Source organism: Atta colombica, unplaced genomic scaffold (genome assembly GCF_001594045.1).
Source record: "Atta colombica isolate Treedump-2 unplaced genomic scaffold, Acol1.0 scaffold321, whole genome shotgun sequence".
Lineage (NCBI taxonomy): Eukaryota > Metazoa > Arthropoda > Insecta > Hymenoptera > Formicidae > Atta > Atta colombica.
In genome coordinates, this window is record NW_017259428.1 from 183,528 (window position 1) to 202,153 (window position 18,626).

Sequence of the window (18,626 nt, forward strand, 5' to 3'; positions counted from 1 at the left end):
TGATTGCAATAAATTCGAAGAGTTTGCGATATTTGTGCGATGAATTTACATACAAATTTCCATAAACATTAAGATGAAAGAGTAAGCAAACCAACATTTTTTATTCGCTACTGCTTATGTTATTGCTTATGTTATTACTCTTATTATTCTCTACTGTGATTGGTCGATTCGCTTACTGCTTACATTTTTCTATGTGCCATGACCCTTATAAATCATATCCAATCATGTTTCATGAAAATGGAAGATTTCATGTAATTACGCTAATCGTAGGTTGCTTGGAAACAATGAGAAAGTTAGAAGATATCGTGAAAATGACGGAACAAGCGGAACGCTTACCCTTCGGACGAGTCATCTTGTGACTAACGGACCCTCGTCGTTTCCTCGTACTTGCACTCGACAAGACATTACTTGATAGGTACAAGACATTTTCATCATACATCATCCAAGACAAACGTCTTGCTTAGGACATTTGCTATTTTCAAGATTTAGCAAACGTCTACGCACTGTTACATTATAACTATTAAAAATGGATCTAGAGATTTAGCAAATAAAATTGGCAATAAAATTAATAAGAATTAATAAGAAATAATATTCATTATACATGTACAACGCGACGTCATCGTATTTAATAATAAAAAATTTCTAAGAATCTGTGCGGTCTCGCCTTAGTTATGAAAATGATTTAGAACAGAGATCTTCATTGGCACGCGGTTTGTCCCATAGATATTCGGCAAAGAGATCCTTTAATTACGCTAAGTAACATCTCCCACAGGCGTCGCGGAAGACTGAGCCGGTCATAATATTTAATCACTACTCGTTTCTTCTCTCTCTGAAGGCAGTTTCTGTAAGAACTTCCATTGCGAACGGGAAATATATCGTCCAAATTATTGAAACTATAATCCTGATATTGTATCAGAAATTATATGGATAAAACTATTTTTATTATTTTCTACCGTTGCCAAGATAATAAATCAATGATAACAAGAAATAATAATAAACTTGATTGTTGGCAAACTAATAAAAAATTCGACAAGATCAAGTTTGACAATATTTTTGCATCACCTTGAATACTTCGAACCCTTCCGATCTTAAAGATTACGAAACAAACAAGAGCGCGGAGCAAATGGGGTGACTATGTCGCATCGGGTTCGTGCTACCCCTTCGCGATTGTTTCATGAAGGAAAGCAATCATTCAAATAAAGTCACGATCCTACATACTATATTTATATAAAAAAATAAAAATTTATAAAATAGAAAAATATGTAGAAAAGATCTAAATTTCAAAAATAAAATTAAAATAAAGGACTAGGATATTAACTAATAATATCAAGAAAATAGAAGGATATATAAAAGTCAAATTTAAAACAATGTATATAATGTGAACCATTTAAAATTTGAATATGCTTAATTATTAACTTTTCTAAATTTCAATGTGTCATACAAGCAAATAACTATAATGTTACAATTTAAAAGCAAAATATGGATAAGAATCTTTTGCCTGATATCTAATTAAATATCTGGAGCATATGGGATGTTGAAGGAAAAAAATATCTACGATCTTTTATTCGCGAAGAGAGGTGATCTCACCCTATCACGGCTTTTCTTTTTCTCTCTTCCGTAACTCACCATGATCTCATCCTCCCGTCAAAAAGGGGGTTGGTTAGGAACGCAGTAGGGCGGCATTTCATTTTTTGACACCCGGTGTATTTGATTCCACCCTTGTAATAAACCCCAGGGGTTGCCACCAGTGGGTCTCCCTCCCTCCCTCTCTCTCTCTCTCTCTCTCTCTCTCTCTCTCTCTCCCCCTACATGTCATATCGACACCTCACCCCGAGGGTAGGTGACTGCTAGGTAATTTGCTTTCTTATTTTCTCCGTTACGGAGCTCCTGCCGTGTTCCCTTTTCTTTCTCTTTCTCTTTCTCCTTTCTTTCTCTTTCTTTTTCTCTTTCTTGGCTTTCACCATTCTCGAATGAGGGTGTAAGTGCGTATATGTGTGCTCGTAGCGTTGCTACCCTTGCTTAAGAACCCGATTTCTCGCACCCCGCGGACTCCTGCTTCGCCAATTTTCCTCTCGATGCAGACAGCTGATGCCTACAGAAAAGCGCGAGAATTAAATCACGACGCGACTGACCCGAAAGGATTCCTTCCTTGAAATAAATTCTTTGAGAATCCTTGCACGAAAGAATTCTTCAAGGAATACTTTGACTGTATTCCGAGAAATTTTCTGCAACTTTTCTAAGCAAATATAAAGTATAGTTTTATTGTAGGGCACAATGAGACAAAAATGATATATATATATATATATATATACGATATTATAATTCAAAGTTACTATTTTATATTAAATAATCTAAATTTAAATTCGTTGTATCATTCTTTTAGAAATTTTGAGACAATTGTTTTGTACAAATATTATCTGTTTTGCGAGAATAGTACAATAAAAAATGAATTAAATGTATTTTTATCGAATATTTCTCATTGTGATGGATCTCGTCATGGAGACACAATGTTCGATAGTGCGAAAGACTGACAAGAAGCCCCAGTACCGATTACTCGTTTCATTGCTAATCCGATTTCAGCTACCTCCAGACCGAAAACTCCTTAACGCTACTCCGTTGGTTTCTCTCGATAATCTTGTTACCTCCATTAGATAGACTTAAGAGCCTCGCATCGTTTGCATGTAGAAAATGTCATCTGAATAAGAAAGTCGTAACCATGATAATGCTACGAACAGATCACGTTTTATCAAATAACTTGATCTACCCAATTTTAGAATTAATGAATTGTCTTGAAAGTACAAAGGTGTAACCTCAAAAAATGCTTACAACATCATTCGAAACTTATCGCAAGCGTCGCAGCTAAGTATAGATACAACCCTTTGAGTCAGACGAGCCGAGGTATCCGCCGACTCCTCCGCGACAACCGTGCGGCGGTGTGAGTGGGTGAGTAGGTGGAGTGCGCCTCGCAGGGGACAAAACTCACTCTAAGAAGCTTCTAAGAACGCCAAGGCGGTGGTGACGCTCTGGTGGGGAATAAAAGTACCCGCATGCGCAAACTCCTGAAAAACTGCGGCCCGCCTCCGGCACCGCCTCTATCGTCTCCGACATCCCTCTGACCCCCCTCGAGCCCCTGATCCATCGAAGGCCCTGAGATCTCTCTTCCACCCTCGCACCCCTTCGCCCCTCATAAGACGTCGTCCGGAATGACTCGCGGCCTTTTTCGAGAATTGCCCCCCGGGTAACATGTGCTAACCGTGTGTGATTACCTTCGCTCTACAACGCGGGCACCCCCCATCCCCCTCTCTCCCCCCCTCCCTCCGTTAGATCGCCTCGCTATCACCGCTTTATCGCCCTCTCGTTGATCTACCTTTTTTACACTGCCGAAAATCAAAGTGCCGCTGCAGCGCGAAAGGTCGTGACTAACGGACCGGTAAACGAGTGCATATTGCGTGGAGAATCACTAGGAAGTGATCCGGCGAACTGATAATACAGTTTTTCGCGAGCGAGCCCATCAGTGACCGTGGTTAAACATCAGTGTTGTGGGTATATGATAGTTTATTCTAGAAAAAAGAAGAGATTTTGTGTATGTGAGAAAAATGTTTCAATACTTTATATACTTTTTATGCCAACGATTATTTATGTCAATCCATCGCAATTTTTATATTTGACAGTTTTACATAATTTTTAAATCGTAAATTGTAAATTAAAAATGAAGGTAATTTTGAAGAAAATATGTCAAATATAGGTTTTATTTATTGTTAAAATATCATACTTATTGTTCCCGGAGGTAATAACATGTTTTTTTTTTAACTCACAATCGTTCATCGAAATCATCTCGCGAATTTTGGTTAAACCGATTATCTATTAACGTAACTTTTTACTGGTTTTTTTTTAACAATGCATAAGCTCCAATTATTCCTTGCTAGGCAACACGTCATCGACAAATCCTGCCGATCTAATTGGTCACTAGCAGATAATTGTTCGGCATCGATAATTGGTCCAATTAATATGAACGGAAAAGTGCGTCGATAATCGTCACGCATTCATCGATTCACCGATTATGTGAACCGTGTATGCGGGTTATAGAATATCGTTACCGTCGAAAGGACATCGGCGAAAAAAATAGCTGAAACGCAAACAGAAACCAATCGTTTTGGGTGCACGTGGTAGTGAAGTTATTGAGTTTTTATTTTGTTGCTGTTCACATCGTATGATTACAATGCTCGTCAACAGATATTGAAAGACTATTAGATTTTAAGCGCATATATAAAATAAAATAAATATAATACTATATAAATTTTTTTGTATGAAGACATAATAGTTTATAAAAATTTTGCTATCATCGAGGATACAGAGGATATTAAATTAATATTTTTAATATCTCTTTTTTTTTAATAAATAGTAAAAAGTCATATATATATATATTTTAAAAGCAATTAGTATTGCGGCGAGCGTATAATTTCTGAATAATTATTTTTTTTATTACAGAGAGTCCGATTATGTATGAAACCTATAACATCGCATGTTATGTTCGATTTTTTAACACTATTTGTCTGCCAACGGTTAAATTACCTTGGAATTTTCTTGGCATACCAATCACATTCTCTCTCACTACATTGTCACCCTAACTCATTTCTTCTATGAGACAAAAATTTTACGCAATTCTGAAATATTTTTTGGCATTCTCGAAGGAAAAAGTTATTTCTAACGTCTTTTTTAATTTGACAGTATGACACATACAAGGATACAAGGATAACATTCACAACTTATTTTTATTTTCACATTTGGATTAATATCAAGCTATGATACTGATTTATAATATTTTTCAATGTTATATCTTTTTTTAAATTTTGTGTTATATGTGTACATGTGTAGTAATTTACATGGAAAGAACAATTTTACTGAAGTACCTAAAAATTTAGACACAGATCTAAAAATAATTTTGTTGAACCATTAAAGTAAATATTGCGATGAGTAAATATTGCAAAAAGTTTTCACATTCTAACAACCAGCTTGAGCGTCCTACATAATTATTTTGATGGTTCAACAAAATTATTTTCAGCATCTAGCATCTGCTAAATTTCTGTATCTAGCTAAATTTTTAGATATTTCAGCAAAACCTTTCCGTGTAAAAACAAAATTCAAATGTAAATGCTAAAAACAGAATGTAAATGCTTTTTATTTATTTTTTAAATTCATATATTTGAAAAAGATCCCGTGTTATTATCAATGTCATTCTCAGAAATAATAAAATAAAACGCCAAGGTCCGGAATACTGGCGGATGTAATTGAAAGCAGGGGCATCTTGTACAATGAAAGAACCTACGCGTAACGAAATGCATCTCGGAAGGTCTGCATTTAGGGACGCGGAGGCGTCGCATTGTTCCTCGTAGGGGTGCAGGATTATATAGGGGGGCTCGTCTCGTTTAGGGGTTCTCGGCTTGGTACAGATACGTCATGATCGATAGTCTCGTGTTGTCTCTCGAAAGAGTGACGTGTTACAATTCCCGCGTCGCGTTCCGTTTTATTCGGTAATCTACAATCTGTCCCTCGAATTCCGACTGTCTCTTATATAACAAAATTGTTTTCATAATATAAGATCAGTAATTGATGATGAAATTAAACGTATAATATTTATTATAAGATTAATAATAAATATAGAAAGAATAAAAAAATAAAAATGTTATATTACAATTTTCATAAAGAAGTTTGTATTGTGTTTATACCTTTGCCATAATTAGTGTTTTATATACATATATTAAATTGCGTACATGATAAGAGAAATGTTTTACAATAACTTGTGTCATATTTCTTTATTTGGTCTGTTGAATCTGAGGATGACTACTTGTGCGTAAGAATGTGTGTATCCTTCTCTTTCTCTCATCCTGACTACATCTTCGTTTCGATCTCAGTTCTTGGTCCGCACTCTCCGAGAACCCCCAAGCGTCGCGCAACCCCCGTATTTCTCGGTGCTAAACGCAACTACACAAGGGGCCTTTCTGCAGTCTTTGTTTTCCCTTTCTTCCCAGTGTCGTTTCGCAGTCTCGCGCGGGGTGGTCGTTGAACGACGGAAGCAGGAAGAAATCAACCGAGAAGGGCAAAAAGCCGACCGACAGACAAGAGAGATCACGCGGGAGAATCATCAAAAATATTTTCTACGTCTGACAAATGGATCTTCAAATTTGCAAAATTAATTAATAGTTTTTATTTTATATTTACAAAAACTGCATAAACAAATCACTTTGATAAAGCATAAAAGAAAGAAGTAACATTTCTTTCTTTCTAAGTATTACAACATGAATATCTGGTAAAAGTTTTATTAATTTGATCATCATGCGTGAATAAGTGATCGGACTTAATTTGTGATCATTTAAAAAGTTTAAATAGTGATGCTAAAAGTGAAACATCATGATGTTTAAAGTGAAATTACAAAGTTTCGTAGATAACAGGTAAAATTATTACAATAAAGAATTCGTGATACATTTCACATAGTGTACATATGCGAAAATATTTTTCTCAAATATTACTGTTATTGAATGGCAAAGCGAAATAATTTGCTGCGTACTGCCATTGCGCGCCACGTTTCTGTATTTTATTTTAAAAGACCGTTGTTTATTCGTGCCCTACGTACATGACTCACGACTATGTACAGTTAAAATCATTGACTGGAGTGTCAATTTAACACCGCAATCATGCGGCGCGGTGATGCAAAGCGCCGAGATTCATCTTCGGGAATCTATCTCCCCCCGAACATCCCATGGGTGCCCCGTCGTCCGATGGAACAACGACGGAGTCGAGAAGACAGCACGAGATTTGTGTAGTTCGCGAGTCGTCATCGGCGGGAGTATCGTCAGGAACGCGGTGGGTCCTAGGGAGGTTGTGCGCGCGGCGGTGAAGGGACAAAGAGAGAAAAAGGGAGCCGGAGTTCCAGAGAGAGAGGTAGCGAGATTTTTCCCCACCGCTTGAAAAACCAACCCCCCACCAGCTGGGTATCGTGGGGGCAGGCGGCGGTGGCGGCGGTGTGGAAGAGACGCGCGGCGGGCTGCGGGGGCGACGAAAAGAGGGGGCGAGGAGGGTTACCCAGGGTGGTCTCGGTGGTGGCTGGGGGCGGCAGCCTCAAAAATACACCGCAACCACACCGCGCGGCTCCACCGCAGAAGCCGCCATCTTCCACCGCCGAACCGAAACGAGACCGCGCGAGTTAAACACCCTATCCTACTTCCTCCGAGTAGAAGCTGCCCTGCCACCCGCTGAAGCAACGGCCAGGTGAAGAATCACCATCGTCGCGACTGCAACCAACTCTGACGGCGAAGGACACTTGGGATAACCCGCGATCCTCGACGCGGAAAAATCTCCGATCGGTGATGGTGTGCGCGAATCAAGATATATCTCGCGGATCGTGATCGTTGCTTCGATTGTTGCAAGTTTGAAATCTCAACGTGTCAGTGTTTACGAATTTTAATGCGTTATTTGATATGTACATATAGATAATACGTTTTTGATAATTGATCAAGATTTCGATCGACAAGAGAGATACACGTGCGCGGCCCTCGCCAAAGTTCGGCGAAACTTGGCGCGGTGAGCGCCGCGTACGGAAACATATGGTTTATTTGAAAAAGCCCTTCGCTTCTGGTATACAATTTCAGTGAAAATATAAAAAAAAGAAAGTGTGTGAATGTGATGTTATCAATTATGAGGACTGTCGGTGCGAAACAGTGTTTTAGAATACGCGCGATAAGAAAGGTATCTCTATAAGTCTGCTTGTGAAACTGACTTTTAACTCAATGATCGGATTTAAGTGTTTCGAATAGTCGCGAGTGTTCCACATTGTCTTCGATAAGAAGACGACGGGCTCGATCAAAGAATACGTAGAAACAAGGGTCGTCGAGATTGCCGACGATTCCAATAAAACGAATTTTCTCTGCGAGTTGGCAATCGAGACGGAGAATTTGCAAACGGATGCCCCATGCCTGCACCCCGCGGTAGGATAATGAAATAAGGATCAAAGAAGTCTAGGGGCCCGCGAGGGCCGAGAAAGCCGCCGAAAAGTCGCGCGTGCCTCTCGATTCCGAAGGAAACAAATCCGATTCTCACCGGAAGCAGATATCGGCATTCGTAATGTGTTCCTCACCATTGGCGAAATCAATTTATGCTTGTAACATTCTTAGATTGTTATCAAGTGTACTCGATATATTGACCGATCTTAAATGTCAAATATAACAATCAATTGTTAACGACGGAATTTCAGTTTGCGGAATAAGAGATTGTAACTTACTTAATAAAGTATATATATCACGAACGCAGACGTATCATCAAAGGACCAAGCAGCATATCGAAATTGATCATAAGAATCGATCCCCTCGTCACGGATCACGTGTATATATACTTCGTTTAGAAATCGGAAAAGTTAAACGTAAACAATTGAGCAGCCGAATCCATTTGAAAAGTTCGTAGGGAAAGGTGACATCTCAATCAAAAGAACTAATGATATCGTTCTCATGACGAATCCTTCGCGAGATGCTCGACCCGAGGATCGGCCTCCTGGCCTAGATTATCCTGATCCCAGATCAGTGCGTGGCAGTCATCAGGTGCATCAAGCAGTGAGTCAAATCAACGGGCCCAGAATACGGAGGACCCGGGCCTCGTCCTCGAGGAGAAGAATGCACTTGGCCAACGAGGTTCCACCTCAAGGTTCGGCCGGCGGAAATCATCTTTCCGATTATGCTCTCACCGCCGATTTGCTTGCCGAGAGGACACTGGATGGACTTCTCGCCGAGCATCCTGGAGAACTTGTTCGTACAGGTAAAATCAATATTTATGTAAAAATCAATATTAATGTAAAAATAATTTCACTGTGTATAATTATTTTCTATCTCGTTGCCATATTTCTATCATGATATAATATACAGAAGAAATAAAAATAAAAAATTTGATAGAAATTTAAAAAACGTTATTTTAACTTTTATAAAACTATAAAAAGTGGTTACAGAATGATATGTATAAATTCATACGAAATATTAAGCATTAAGATCTAGCATGGAAAGAATAATTTTATTAAAAATCTTTAATCTATAAATTTAGTTAGATACAGATCTGAAAATAATTTTATTGGACCATCAAAATAATTATAGAACACTTAAACATGATAACGTTGCAAAAGTTTAACTTTTTGGTCGTTCAATTTGAGCGTTCTACTTAATTATTTTGATCAAAATTATTTTTAGATCTGTATCTAACTAAAGTTTTATAGATATTTCATCAAATCCATTCTTTCCATGTGCATTCACATATTAGTCTAATATTATTTATTGTATATAAAAAAGTATTTCGTTTTTTTAAATAATCCTAAGTCTTAGAAAATAATTTTCATTATATCCGAAACGTAAATGGAATAGTACTACTTAATAGTATAATTTAATAAACTTAATAAAAACAAATTTGTGTTAATTTCGATAAAGAATAGTTTTTTTATGTTTATACAAGGTTGCCCACATGTGGTGTGCACGGTATTGCCATCACATTGGAGATCGAACAAGACTCTTCCGGTAGCCTTCAAGGTAGTAGCTCTCGGCGAGGTTGGAGATGGTACTCTCGTGACCGTTCGGGCCGGAAACGATGAGAATTGTTGCGCGGAACTACGAAATTCTACTGCTCTAATGAAAAATCAGGTCGCCAAATTTAATGATCTTAGGTTCGTCGGACGAAGTGGTAGAGGTAAGTCCTAATAATTATCAAGATAACCTCTAACTCACACAATTACAATTTTTATTTAAATATTAACGGTAAAACGACGCTTGAAAATATATTTCCTCTTTTCTCATTCTCGATTATCTTTGTATATTTGCTTTACAAAAATAACGTCGGAAACTCGATCAATTTTCCGCTGGTTCGCCTTTTCTTCCAATGTGGCATCTTAAATCATTCAGACTTCGCTACATTAAGGTGGTGCCCCGACTGATGGCCTCGTTTTTCCCGCGTCGAAAGCCAAGCACGAGCCACCACCTGGTCCCTCATTCCATCCTCATTTTTAATTCACGCGACAAATATCGTGACCCGGTATCTCCTCGCGACTGCCGCCCACTCCACGCCACGTCAGGATAAGAGAGCGCACGCGGAGATTTTTTAATTCCCGACTCCGCGTTTCAATAATTCAACGTTTCTTTCGTCCGAGAAGGCGGAACGCGAGGGCGACGAGGGGAGAAAAAATTGGGGTCCGAGGTCTCTGAATAATGCTCCCTAATAATCGCAGCCATTACGGACGGTTAATGCAAACGTTCGTTCCTTGAAGAGGAGTCTTGAAGTAGCGCAGGGAGAAAAGTAGCGGCACGAGAGAACCTAGATCGCAGCAGGAAAGGAGCAAACTTTCCAACATCCTTTTTTTTCTTCATCTCCTTCATCTCTCCTTTTTCTACGTATAGAAATCGAGGTAGGGAATCGGAAGATACGAATAACGAGGCGTCCTTTAATTCCTTTAATTCGACCGAGTTGCACCACCATTCTCTTCGTCTGCCTTCTCCTATCGCTCTCGCTTTTCTCGTCTTTTTCTGACGACGTCGAACTTTCGAGAGAGCAGTCACGGGCGGTACCCAGTTAACGAGGGGGTGGTCGACTTGTTTATGGCAAATTGGAAAAGGAAATTGCGGGGTTTGCAATATCGACGGGTTCTGTGCTACTTTTGTCCGATGGTAGACCCTAACGGCACTCTTCTTCTTTTCACCAAGCTTATTTTAACGATTATTTCAGAATACATCATCATAAATTATTTTAATTCGTTAGTGCATTTTTTCCTGAGTTATCAGCCTACTTACAAGCGATATCAAATATTATCCAAACGGCGTGTTAGGATTTAGGATACCGTTGGTCGCACTTCACATTCCTCTTAAAAAATGGAGAGATTCAAGATACTCGTTACGGAACAATGGAGACCAGAAAAGGTTTTCAGAATTTTTTAGCGAGACTCGCGAATGAAGATATCGCGGATATATAGGAAATTGTGGGATGGGATAGCGAAGCGCAAGCGAGAGGGACGGGGGTGCGAAGGGGGGTAGATGGAGGTAGAGTGGTTGGCTGTAAGCGGCTTTGGTTTCCATGGCAGTAAGCCCTCATTACTGTATTACGGGCAGCCCCTAACTACCACCGATATGCAACGATTTGCCTCTAGATTCCCTATATGATGAGAGTGATGCAAGATCGTTCCATGCGCCGTATCATGATCGCCAGATCGGTGAAGATTTTTCTTTCCGTGCATCTTGCGCCAGCGAATTTCTACATTAAATTTAAATATCCTGTCCATTGCGTTCCAAATATACCGGCTGAAAATTATGCGCGTGCGACAAACACGACAACAGAAAAGAAAGTTATAAAAAAGGGGAAAGAGAATTAAGCGCACTGCGTAAAGACCGACTATAAAAGAGGTGAACATTATTATCTGCAAAAGAAAGGGCAAACAGAGCTCGTTGAACAAATCGAAAATTTATGATGTTTGTTAGCGAGTCACGTCGCACACAGCGAGTCATATCGCTGCATAATACCACAACGAGACGAGGAACCCCGGAGTGCATTTTATATACAGATTCCTCACGCGTTCCATTCGCTTTTTTGCCTTCGTTGTTTTGCACGTATCCCATGCTCGCGCACTACTGACTTTTTCGGCTGCAAATATTTGTCTCATGTTCGCCCGCGGGCTTTGTCAGGCCAATTTAATATTGCGAATGCGGACGAAGAGAATTGATCGTGGTCGAAATGCGTGACGACGTTGATGGGGTGGCGACCGAAATCCGCGTGGTGCGAAGAAAATGAAGAGTAAACGTTCATCTGCTTGCGTCAGGTCTTGTGCTAGTGTTTGATAGATGTATCCTCCGAAAAGCAAATTAGTCAAAAGCTTAAATTTTTTTCACTCATTACTTGGACGAAACAGAGCTCTTCAAATCTCGAAAAGATATTCCGCCTGATGTATTGTTATATATAAAAATATAATTTTCTTTATAAAGATAACGAATGACGATAAATTAACATATCATCATGTCTTTCGACGAAACGTGAAATAATTATCCGGTTTCTTTCGCAGATATTAATTGACTGTTTTCCGAGAAATTCTCATTTTGTCAAAGATTAGTTGATTGTTTTCTGAGAAATCCTTTTTATTACAGATAAACACGGATAAACACGAATGTGAGAAAAACTTGGACTCGTCAAGCCGACAAATTTTTTTTCCGACTCCCGCCGATTTGCTTCGACCCTTTTTAATCGACTATAATCGCTTTCATTCGGTCTTACGCGCTGACCCAAAAGAGGGACCTCTTCTAGATGTGTGCGGCTAGCGAGTGTAACGACTACGATCAGGGGTTACGGGGGTGACGGCGGAATATTATCATACCGGCGCAGGGGCGTATATCACTCGGCCACCCCTTTCGCTCCCGACAGGGATTAGCGTCAACCTCCGACTGCTAGGAGTCACGGGCCGTACGGAGACGCGGGCTATATATATATACGTGTTTCTCTGCGATGCATTGGTGTTGGGGGTGCGGATGAGCGGAGAGCGCGGCGCGGCGCGGCGCGACGGGAGAGGGTGGCGACGGGCGTAAAAACGACGGGCATAAATACCGGAGTTACCTGTGTTTTATGACGGTCCGGCCGAGGTATAGGCAGGAAGAGAGCGCGAGAATCCGAGGGAAAGCTCCGACTATCGACAGCCAGATCCTGACCGATGTCCTGGCGCAATGGATCCCCGTCTCGCCCGTAGAGCCGCCTCCGCTTTCCGCTTCTATCTCTTTTTCTCTCTTTTTCTCCCTTCTCGTGGAAGGAGGACTCGTTTTAGATCACCGCCGCATAGCAAGCGTTGCAACATAGGATCCGAGTCCGCCGCTGTTGCGAGTGCAGATCCGAATCTTCGATATCTCCTTTATGTTTCGAAAGAAAAACGCGTGGCTCAAATATCGACACTTTAGTCACTATTATCACGCTATGTAGAATACTTTTAAATTGTCATTTTATAAACTACGCAACGATATCGCTTGTCAAATAAAACAATATATTCTCAACTGATTAAAATGATAATGAACTTCTTATGTTATATGTAAGACAGCACAAAATTCTTTCAGAATAACGAAAAATTATTCGTAGAGACTGTCGTGAAGAGTTTCATACGTGATGAAAATGATTTAATAAGTCGTAAAGGTCCGTCGTCGTTGAGAAGGGTCGACATTCGTTTTCATCGACCTTTTAAAATAGCGAATCTCTGTTCGGTCGACCGAACAGCTGTTGCAATCACTTGCCCCTGCATCGGCAATACTTTACTTTGAAGCGTGTCCAATTCACGAAAAAGTTCCCCTCGATTTGCTAATCTCCTGAATTATAACGAGCCACAGCCACTTCATTAGCAACGCTCAACTAAAAAGAGAAAAATCTGTCGAGTAAGGAACGAGAACATTTGTTTTCAAAACATAAAAATTAATAACCAAACAATTACGGTTTCAAATTTTCAATAGATTTATTTCAAGCTTTAATCAACGGCAACGTTCGAACATAAATCTACTTTTGAAATACAAAAATTAATTTCCCCTGCAATCACTTGTTCCTGCATCGACAATAATTTGCTTTGAAGCGTGTCCAAATCACGAAAAAGTTCCCCTCGCTTGGCTAATTTCCTGAATTACAACGGACCACAGATATTTCATTAGTAACGTTCATCTAAAAAAAAATACTGAATAACGGCAGTGTCTATTTTAGAAAATAAAAATTATTATTATAAAATACAAACAATAGTTTTATTTAAATTTCTAGAGGACTTATTTCAAGCTTTAACAAACACCAACATTTCAAAACAAATCTATTTTTGAAATATAAAAATTAATTTCCAGTGACAACGACGGATAATTCTCGGAAGAAATGAAACTTTCAACGTTAGAAGATATTAGCGTTTCCGAGAACCCGAATACGCCAGTTAAATCCGCGAGAGCGGTTGGCGAATCTCGCCGGCGACCACCTCGTGGCGACGTTTTTTGCCAATTAAAAATTAAAAAATCCATCCCTCGGTCAAGTAAGGGATCACAGAAGGGACTGCGAGGGCGCGGGAAGGTCGAGGAACGCACGGTTCTATGGCGGATGACTGCGCCGAGATTTTCTACCGATTAAACATTATTTTCCGCTCTGGTCTGTAGTATGAGTCGCATACGTACGTACATATCCGTTTCTTTCACATATATTAATTCCACGTTTCCCTACTTTATTTTCTCGATATTTTTCGCTCCTCATTCCGTCGCGCCAACAGCAAGGCAGGCTTTTGCAAACGCTTCAATGACCGCTCAGTCGCGCTGTCGCATCTGAAAGTCGTTATGCTCGACGTTGCGATTATTACCGATGAGAACTGATCTCCGCAAAAATTTATTCCGCACCAAGATTTCGATGAAATCATTGCGAAACAATCATCAAACGACTTTCTTCTTGTAATTATCTATTTTCGATAATGCCATATTATTAAAAATCGATAAAAATGTATATTAGCATTTATAATAAATTTTTAATTGGTGCTCAAAGTTTGTTTAAGGTTAGAAATCCTTGTAGAAATTTATTCTGCAGCAAGATTTCGGAGCTACTTTCAATAATATCGTATTGTCAAAAAATTGATAAAAGTAGATATCATTAATATTTATGATTAATTTTTAATTGGTTTCCAATATTCGTTCAAGATTAGAGCTCTCTATAGAAAATTATTTTGCAGCAAGATATTGGCGAAATCATTGCAAAACAATCATCAAATATGCTTATGTTTCATTTATGTAATTAATCATCTATTTTCTAATAATGCCATTGTTAAAAAAATAATAAAAATATGTATTATTAATATTTATAATTAACTGTTAATTGATTCCCAATGTTAGTTTAAGATTTTCAATGGTATGAGAAGATAAAGATAAAAAAGAATTTCCTTCCAAACATGTCACGAAGGCACACGCTCAGTCTCGTTTACCACGATTCGGGTAGTCAAAACGTCAGAATCTTAAAACACGACAAACATCGAAATAACGATCCGAGCAACCCTCGTACTCGCACTCGCTTCGCCGGCAAACAGGGGAGTTTTTAACACTGCATGATCCCTAAGTAAACTTAGGGCGAACGCCAGCCTTCTCGTGTCTTCTCGTGCAATTCTTATCGCGTAAGTGGACGCGAGCCAACCTTGTCCGAATTAATTTCTCAGCCGATTCATTTGGCTTAAATCGTTCACGAGAATACGTTGTGAGAACATATTTTTACAAAAATTTAAAACTAAACGTATTTTACAATTAATCACCTTAGAGAGAATCTTTCCTTTTAACACAAATTTTTAAATCTAGATTTGAGAAATGTTAATACAGGACATTGCCGCACGAAACTAGCCCTTTAATAATCTTTCGAAAAAGTCCAGTATAAAAATTCTACAGTTCACTCGGACATCATAATCTTTATGGATCCTCTCAATCGCGTCTGCGACCAGGCAATATTTTGTTGGATAAAAGTGACGTACGATGCGTGTGGATTAGTAATTTTTTCAAACTTGTTTGTGAATGCAAAGGATACTATCGTAGGATGAATAAAATCCTCGGTACATAAAGAAGTGCTTAAAACAAGAAAGCGGCCAAAAAAGTCGCGTAATATTTCCCACTTTCGTAAATCGCGTAGTAAATCAATTTTATTGTAATCGGATCATCTCGAATCGGATCATTGCAACATCTCGAAGAGATTTGAGAAAGTTAGTTTTCACGTGCAATTGGCCATCATGAATCTCATTCGTGTACAACCGATGAATTAGAATCTCGCTAGACGTAGATAAGGGGAAGGGGGAGAGAGTGCTGTAGACCCCGAAGGGTAGATCGTTCTTCCAGCGAGTTACACATAATGCCTCATAAACACCCTCAAAATGCCTGCCATCACCCCTGATTCGCATTGCCGCCGCCCTCTCACGCCTGACACCACGTTGGCAATAAACTTCGGTCTCGTTAACTCTCAGCCACGAAATCTCTCCGACAGAATCTTTCAACGTGAGACATGAAATTCGAAATATCATTGAGGGTCTGCATTATTTGAATATATGTATGACAAACTTATTACTTAGAAAATTAATTTTTCGAGAAGGTAAAAAAAATCGATACATCAATCGTCAATTTTATGGTTAAATCTAATACCATAATAAGAACAAATTGTCCATTTCTATAAAGTTGTCTATCGGTTTAGAAAGAGTAAGATAACTTGAATCAAGTATTGAATTAAAGAGAGAGACATTAATAGAATTGAAAATGCTGATGTATGTTCAATTCTCTTTCTAACAGAGCACAGATGCTAATTATAAGATCAAGAAATGCGCAGTTATAAAGACTATGGCACACAAAGAAATGTAATACACTAAATTGTAAGCAGTAAGTGAATTAGCTAATCAGAAATAGAGACATAAGGCAATAACGCAAGTAGTAGCAAATTCAAAATCAATTGTTGATTTGCTTCGTACTTATGTCTTATTATTCATAGACGGACTTTCTTATGGAGGGTATGGAGCTTTTCACATCCAAAGCTCCTAGGTGTTAAATTCCACATCCAGAATTGAGGGTATTAAAAAATTAATAAATTTTTGACAAATTTTTAAAAAATTTTGAATGATTTGATAAAAAACAGTATTTAACTATACGAGAAATATATTTCGTACATACAATAAAAGATAAAACATTTGTTATTTTGAAATTATCCCTCTCTCGTCTGGATGACTTCACATTCAGAAAAATCAAGTCTCTATCCCTGTTACTACTTAAATTTTTTATGCCATAGCCTTAACTATTATGCATCGTCCAAATTATATGGGGTAAACTTAATGTAAGAAGTAAAAGTAAGAAATTGACCAATCATAATCGATTATGCATCTCACATTCAATTGTGATTGATCAATTTTTACTCTTACTTCTTATAAATACATCAAGCTTACTTTGAGTATTGTATGCGTAATATCTATTCTACAATAGTCATTAGCATAATTAAGTAATTGTAGTTGTAAGAATTGACTAATTTCAGTCAAATACGAAAAGAATGTGTGACTGTGATTGGTCAATTCTTATAACTACATCACTTACAACTGTGCTTATGCAATTATAAAATAGATACATTACATCTTAGCCCAATATTTCAAGATGAAACAAAATACAGAAAATATAAAAGTCGTGATAAGATATTTGAATAGACATCGTGAAACAACGTGGCGCGAAAATAGCGGCCAATCAGCGCGCATCGCAAAAAGGAGCGCGCTGGAAATGGCACGGGTCCCTTGGCGAAGTTAAAGTCCGGTATTTCGCCCAGCGACGAGCGGTAAGCCGGTTAAATGTCGTGGTTCACCGTAAAAACGCGGTCGTTTACCGGGGGCTGGCCGCGCCATAAAATAAAACTATCCGACCACGCGCGTGTACATACCGAGAGCTGGCCGCCACTTGGCGACGCCATTATAAGCTGTATAACTTTATTGTCGCGGAGCGCAGAAAAGCGCGTAAATGTCCTGCTTTACTCGTCGACATATCTCACCCGCTGCTATTTTCTTCGTTCGGTATGGCGATGCGATACGACGCAACGAGATGGGCTGGCCATCCCCGCGCGTTTTATTTCGCGTACGCGCGATTACCGGGACTGAGTTCGATGCGTCGAACGCGTGACAAATTCCGTGCGACGCGCGCGTCATCGATTGAAATATTTGTGCCGAAAACATCGAAATTTAGTAAACGGCCCGGCCAGTTACGAGTCGCGCTTCATCTGCGCGTTTGCCAATATTGTTTCAGGTCATCGACGGACTTGGAGAACGAAAAACGTTAACGTGCGAATATATTAATACGAGATATTTAGATTAGAAAAATCAGAAACTGTACTTCAATGTACCTTAACCTAAATCAAAGTAAAAATATAAATACAATTAAATATATTATTAAAAAAAAAAAATAAAAATACAAAATATGCGTACATTGTGTTTCAAAATTATTAAACTTACACTGTTAAATCTATAGTGTGAAATTTAACCTAATGTAAATCATCACTGCACTACTCAATTAAAACAATGCTTATATTTGACACTATATAGTGTCAAATTTAACTATCGTTTTAGTATAAAATAATGATATATTTAGTAGAAACAGTGGCGACTTAAATGAATTAAGTTAAATTAAGTTGACACTATAGATTTAATAGTGTAGGTAGCGAGCTAACGTCATTTGTCGTCACTTCGATGTCTAAATGACATTTCGTTAATCAGCAATTTATTATTTTTTTATTTCGTTGTATGTGTATGCGTGCGCGCGCTATTATTTTTATTTTGATTGTATTTTTATTGTAAGCTCGGACTTTAAGACAGCATATTATGCTAATATCTCATCTTTTAAAATGTACTTACTTCATCTTTACATTATTATACATTTAGCTATCTTATACAGCACAGAATGGGAAAGAACATTGCTGAGAATAGTGCAGTGATGATTGTTAAAGTGTGAATGTTTTTCAACGTTGACTATTTTCGATGTTAACACAACATTTATAAAGTTGCAATTAAATGTTGCTGGGATGTTGATTCAACATTAGTGTGCTGTATGTGAGCATATTTCTTTTGTTCTTTTGCACTTCAAAGATTA

The 18,626-nt window shown here is 38.5% G+C and overlaps 1 protein-coding gene across 1 annotated transcript in view; it reads left to right on the forward strand.

Moving 5' to 3' along the window:
* Positions 1-8,498: 8,498 nt before the first annotated feature.
* The window catches only part of LOC108690444, a 19,990-nt gene continuing 9,862 nt past the window's right edge, over positions 8,499-18,626 (forward strand). Inside the window, exons 1-2 of the mRNA XM_018197737.1 lie at positions 8,499-8,802; positions 9,484-9,714. Coding sequence (XP_018053226.1) covers positions 8,499-8,802; positions 9,484-9,714 — 535 coding nt within the window. The remainder of the gene's footprint in view (positions 8,803-9,483; positions 9,715-18,626) is intronic.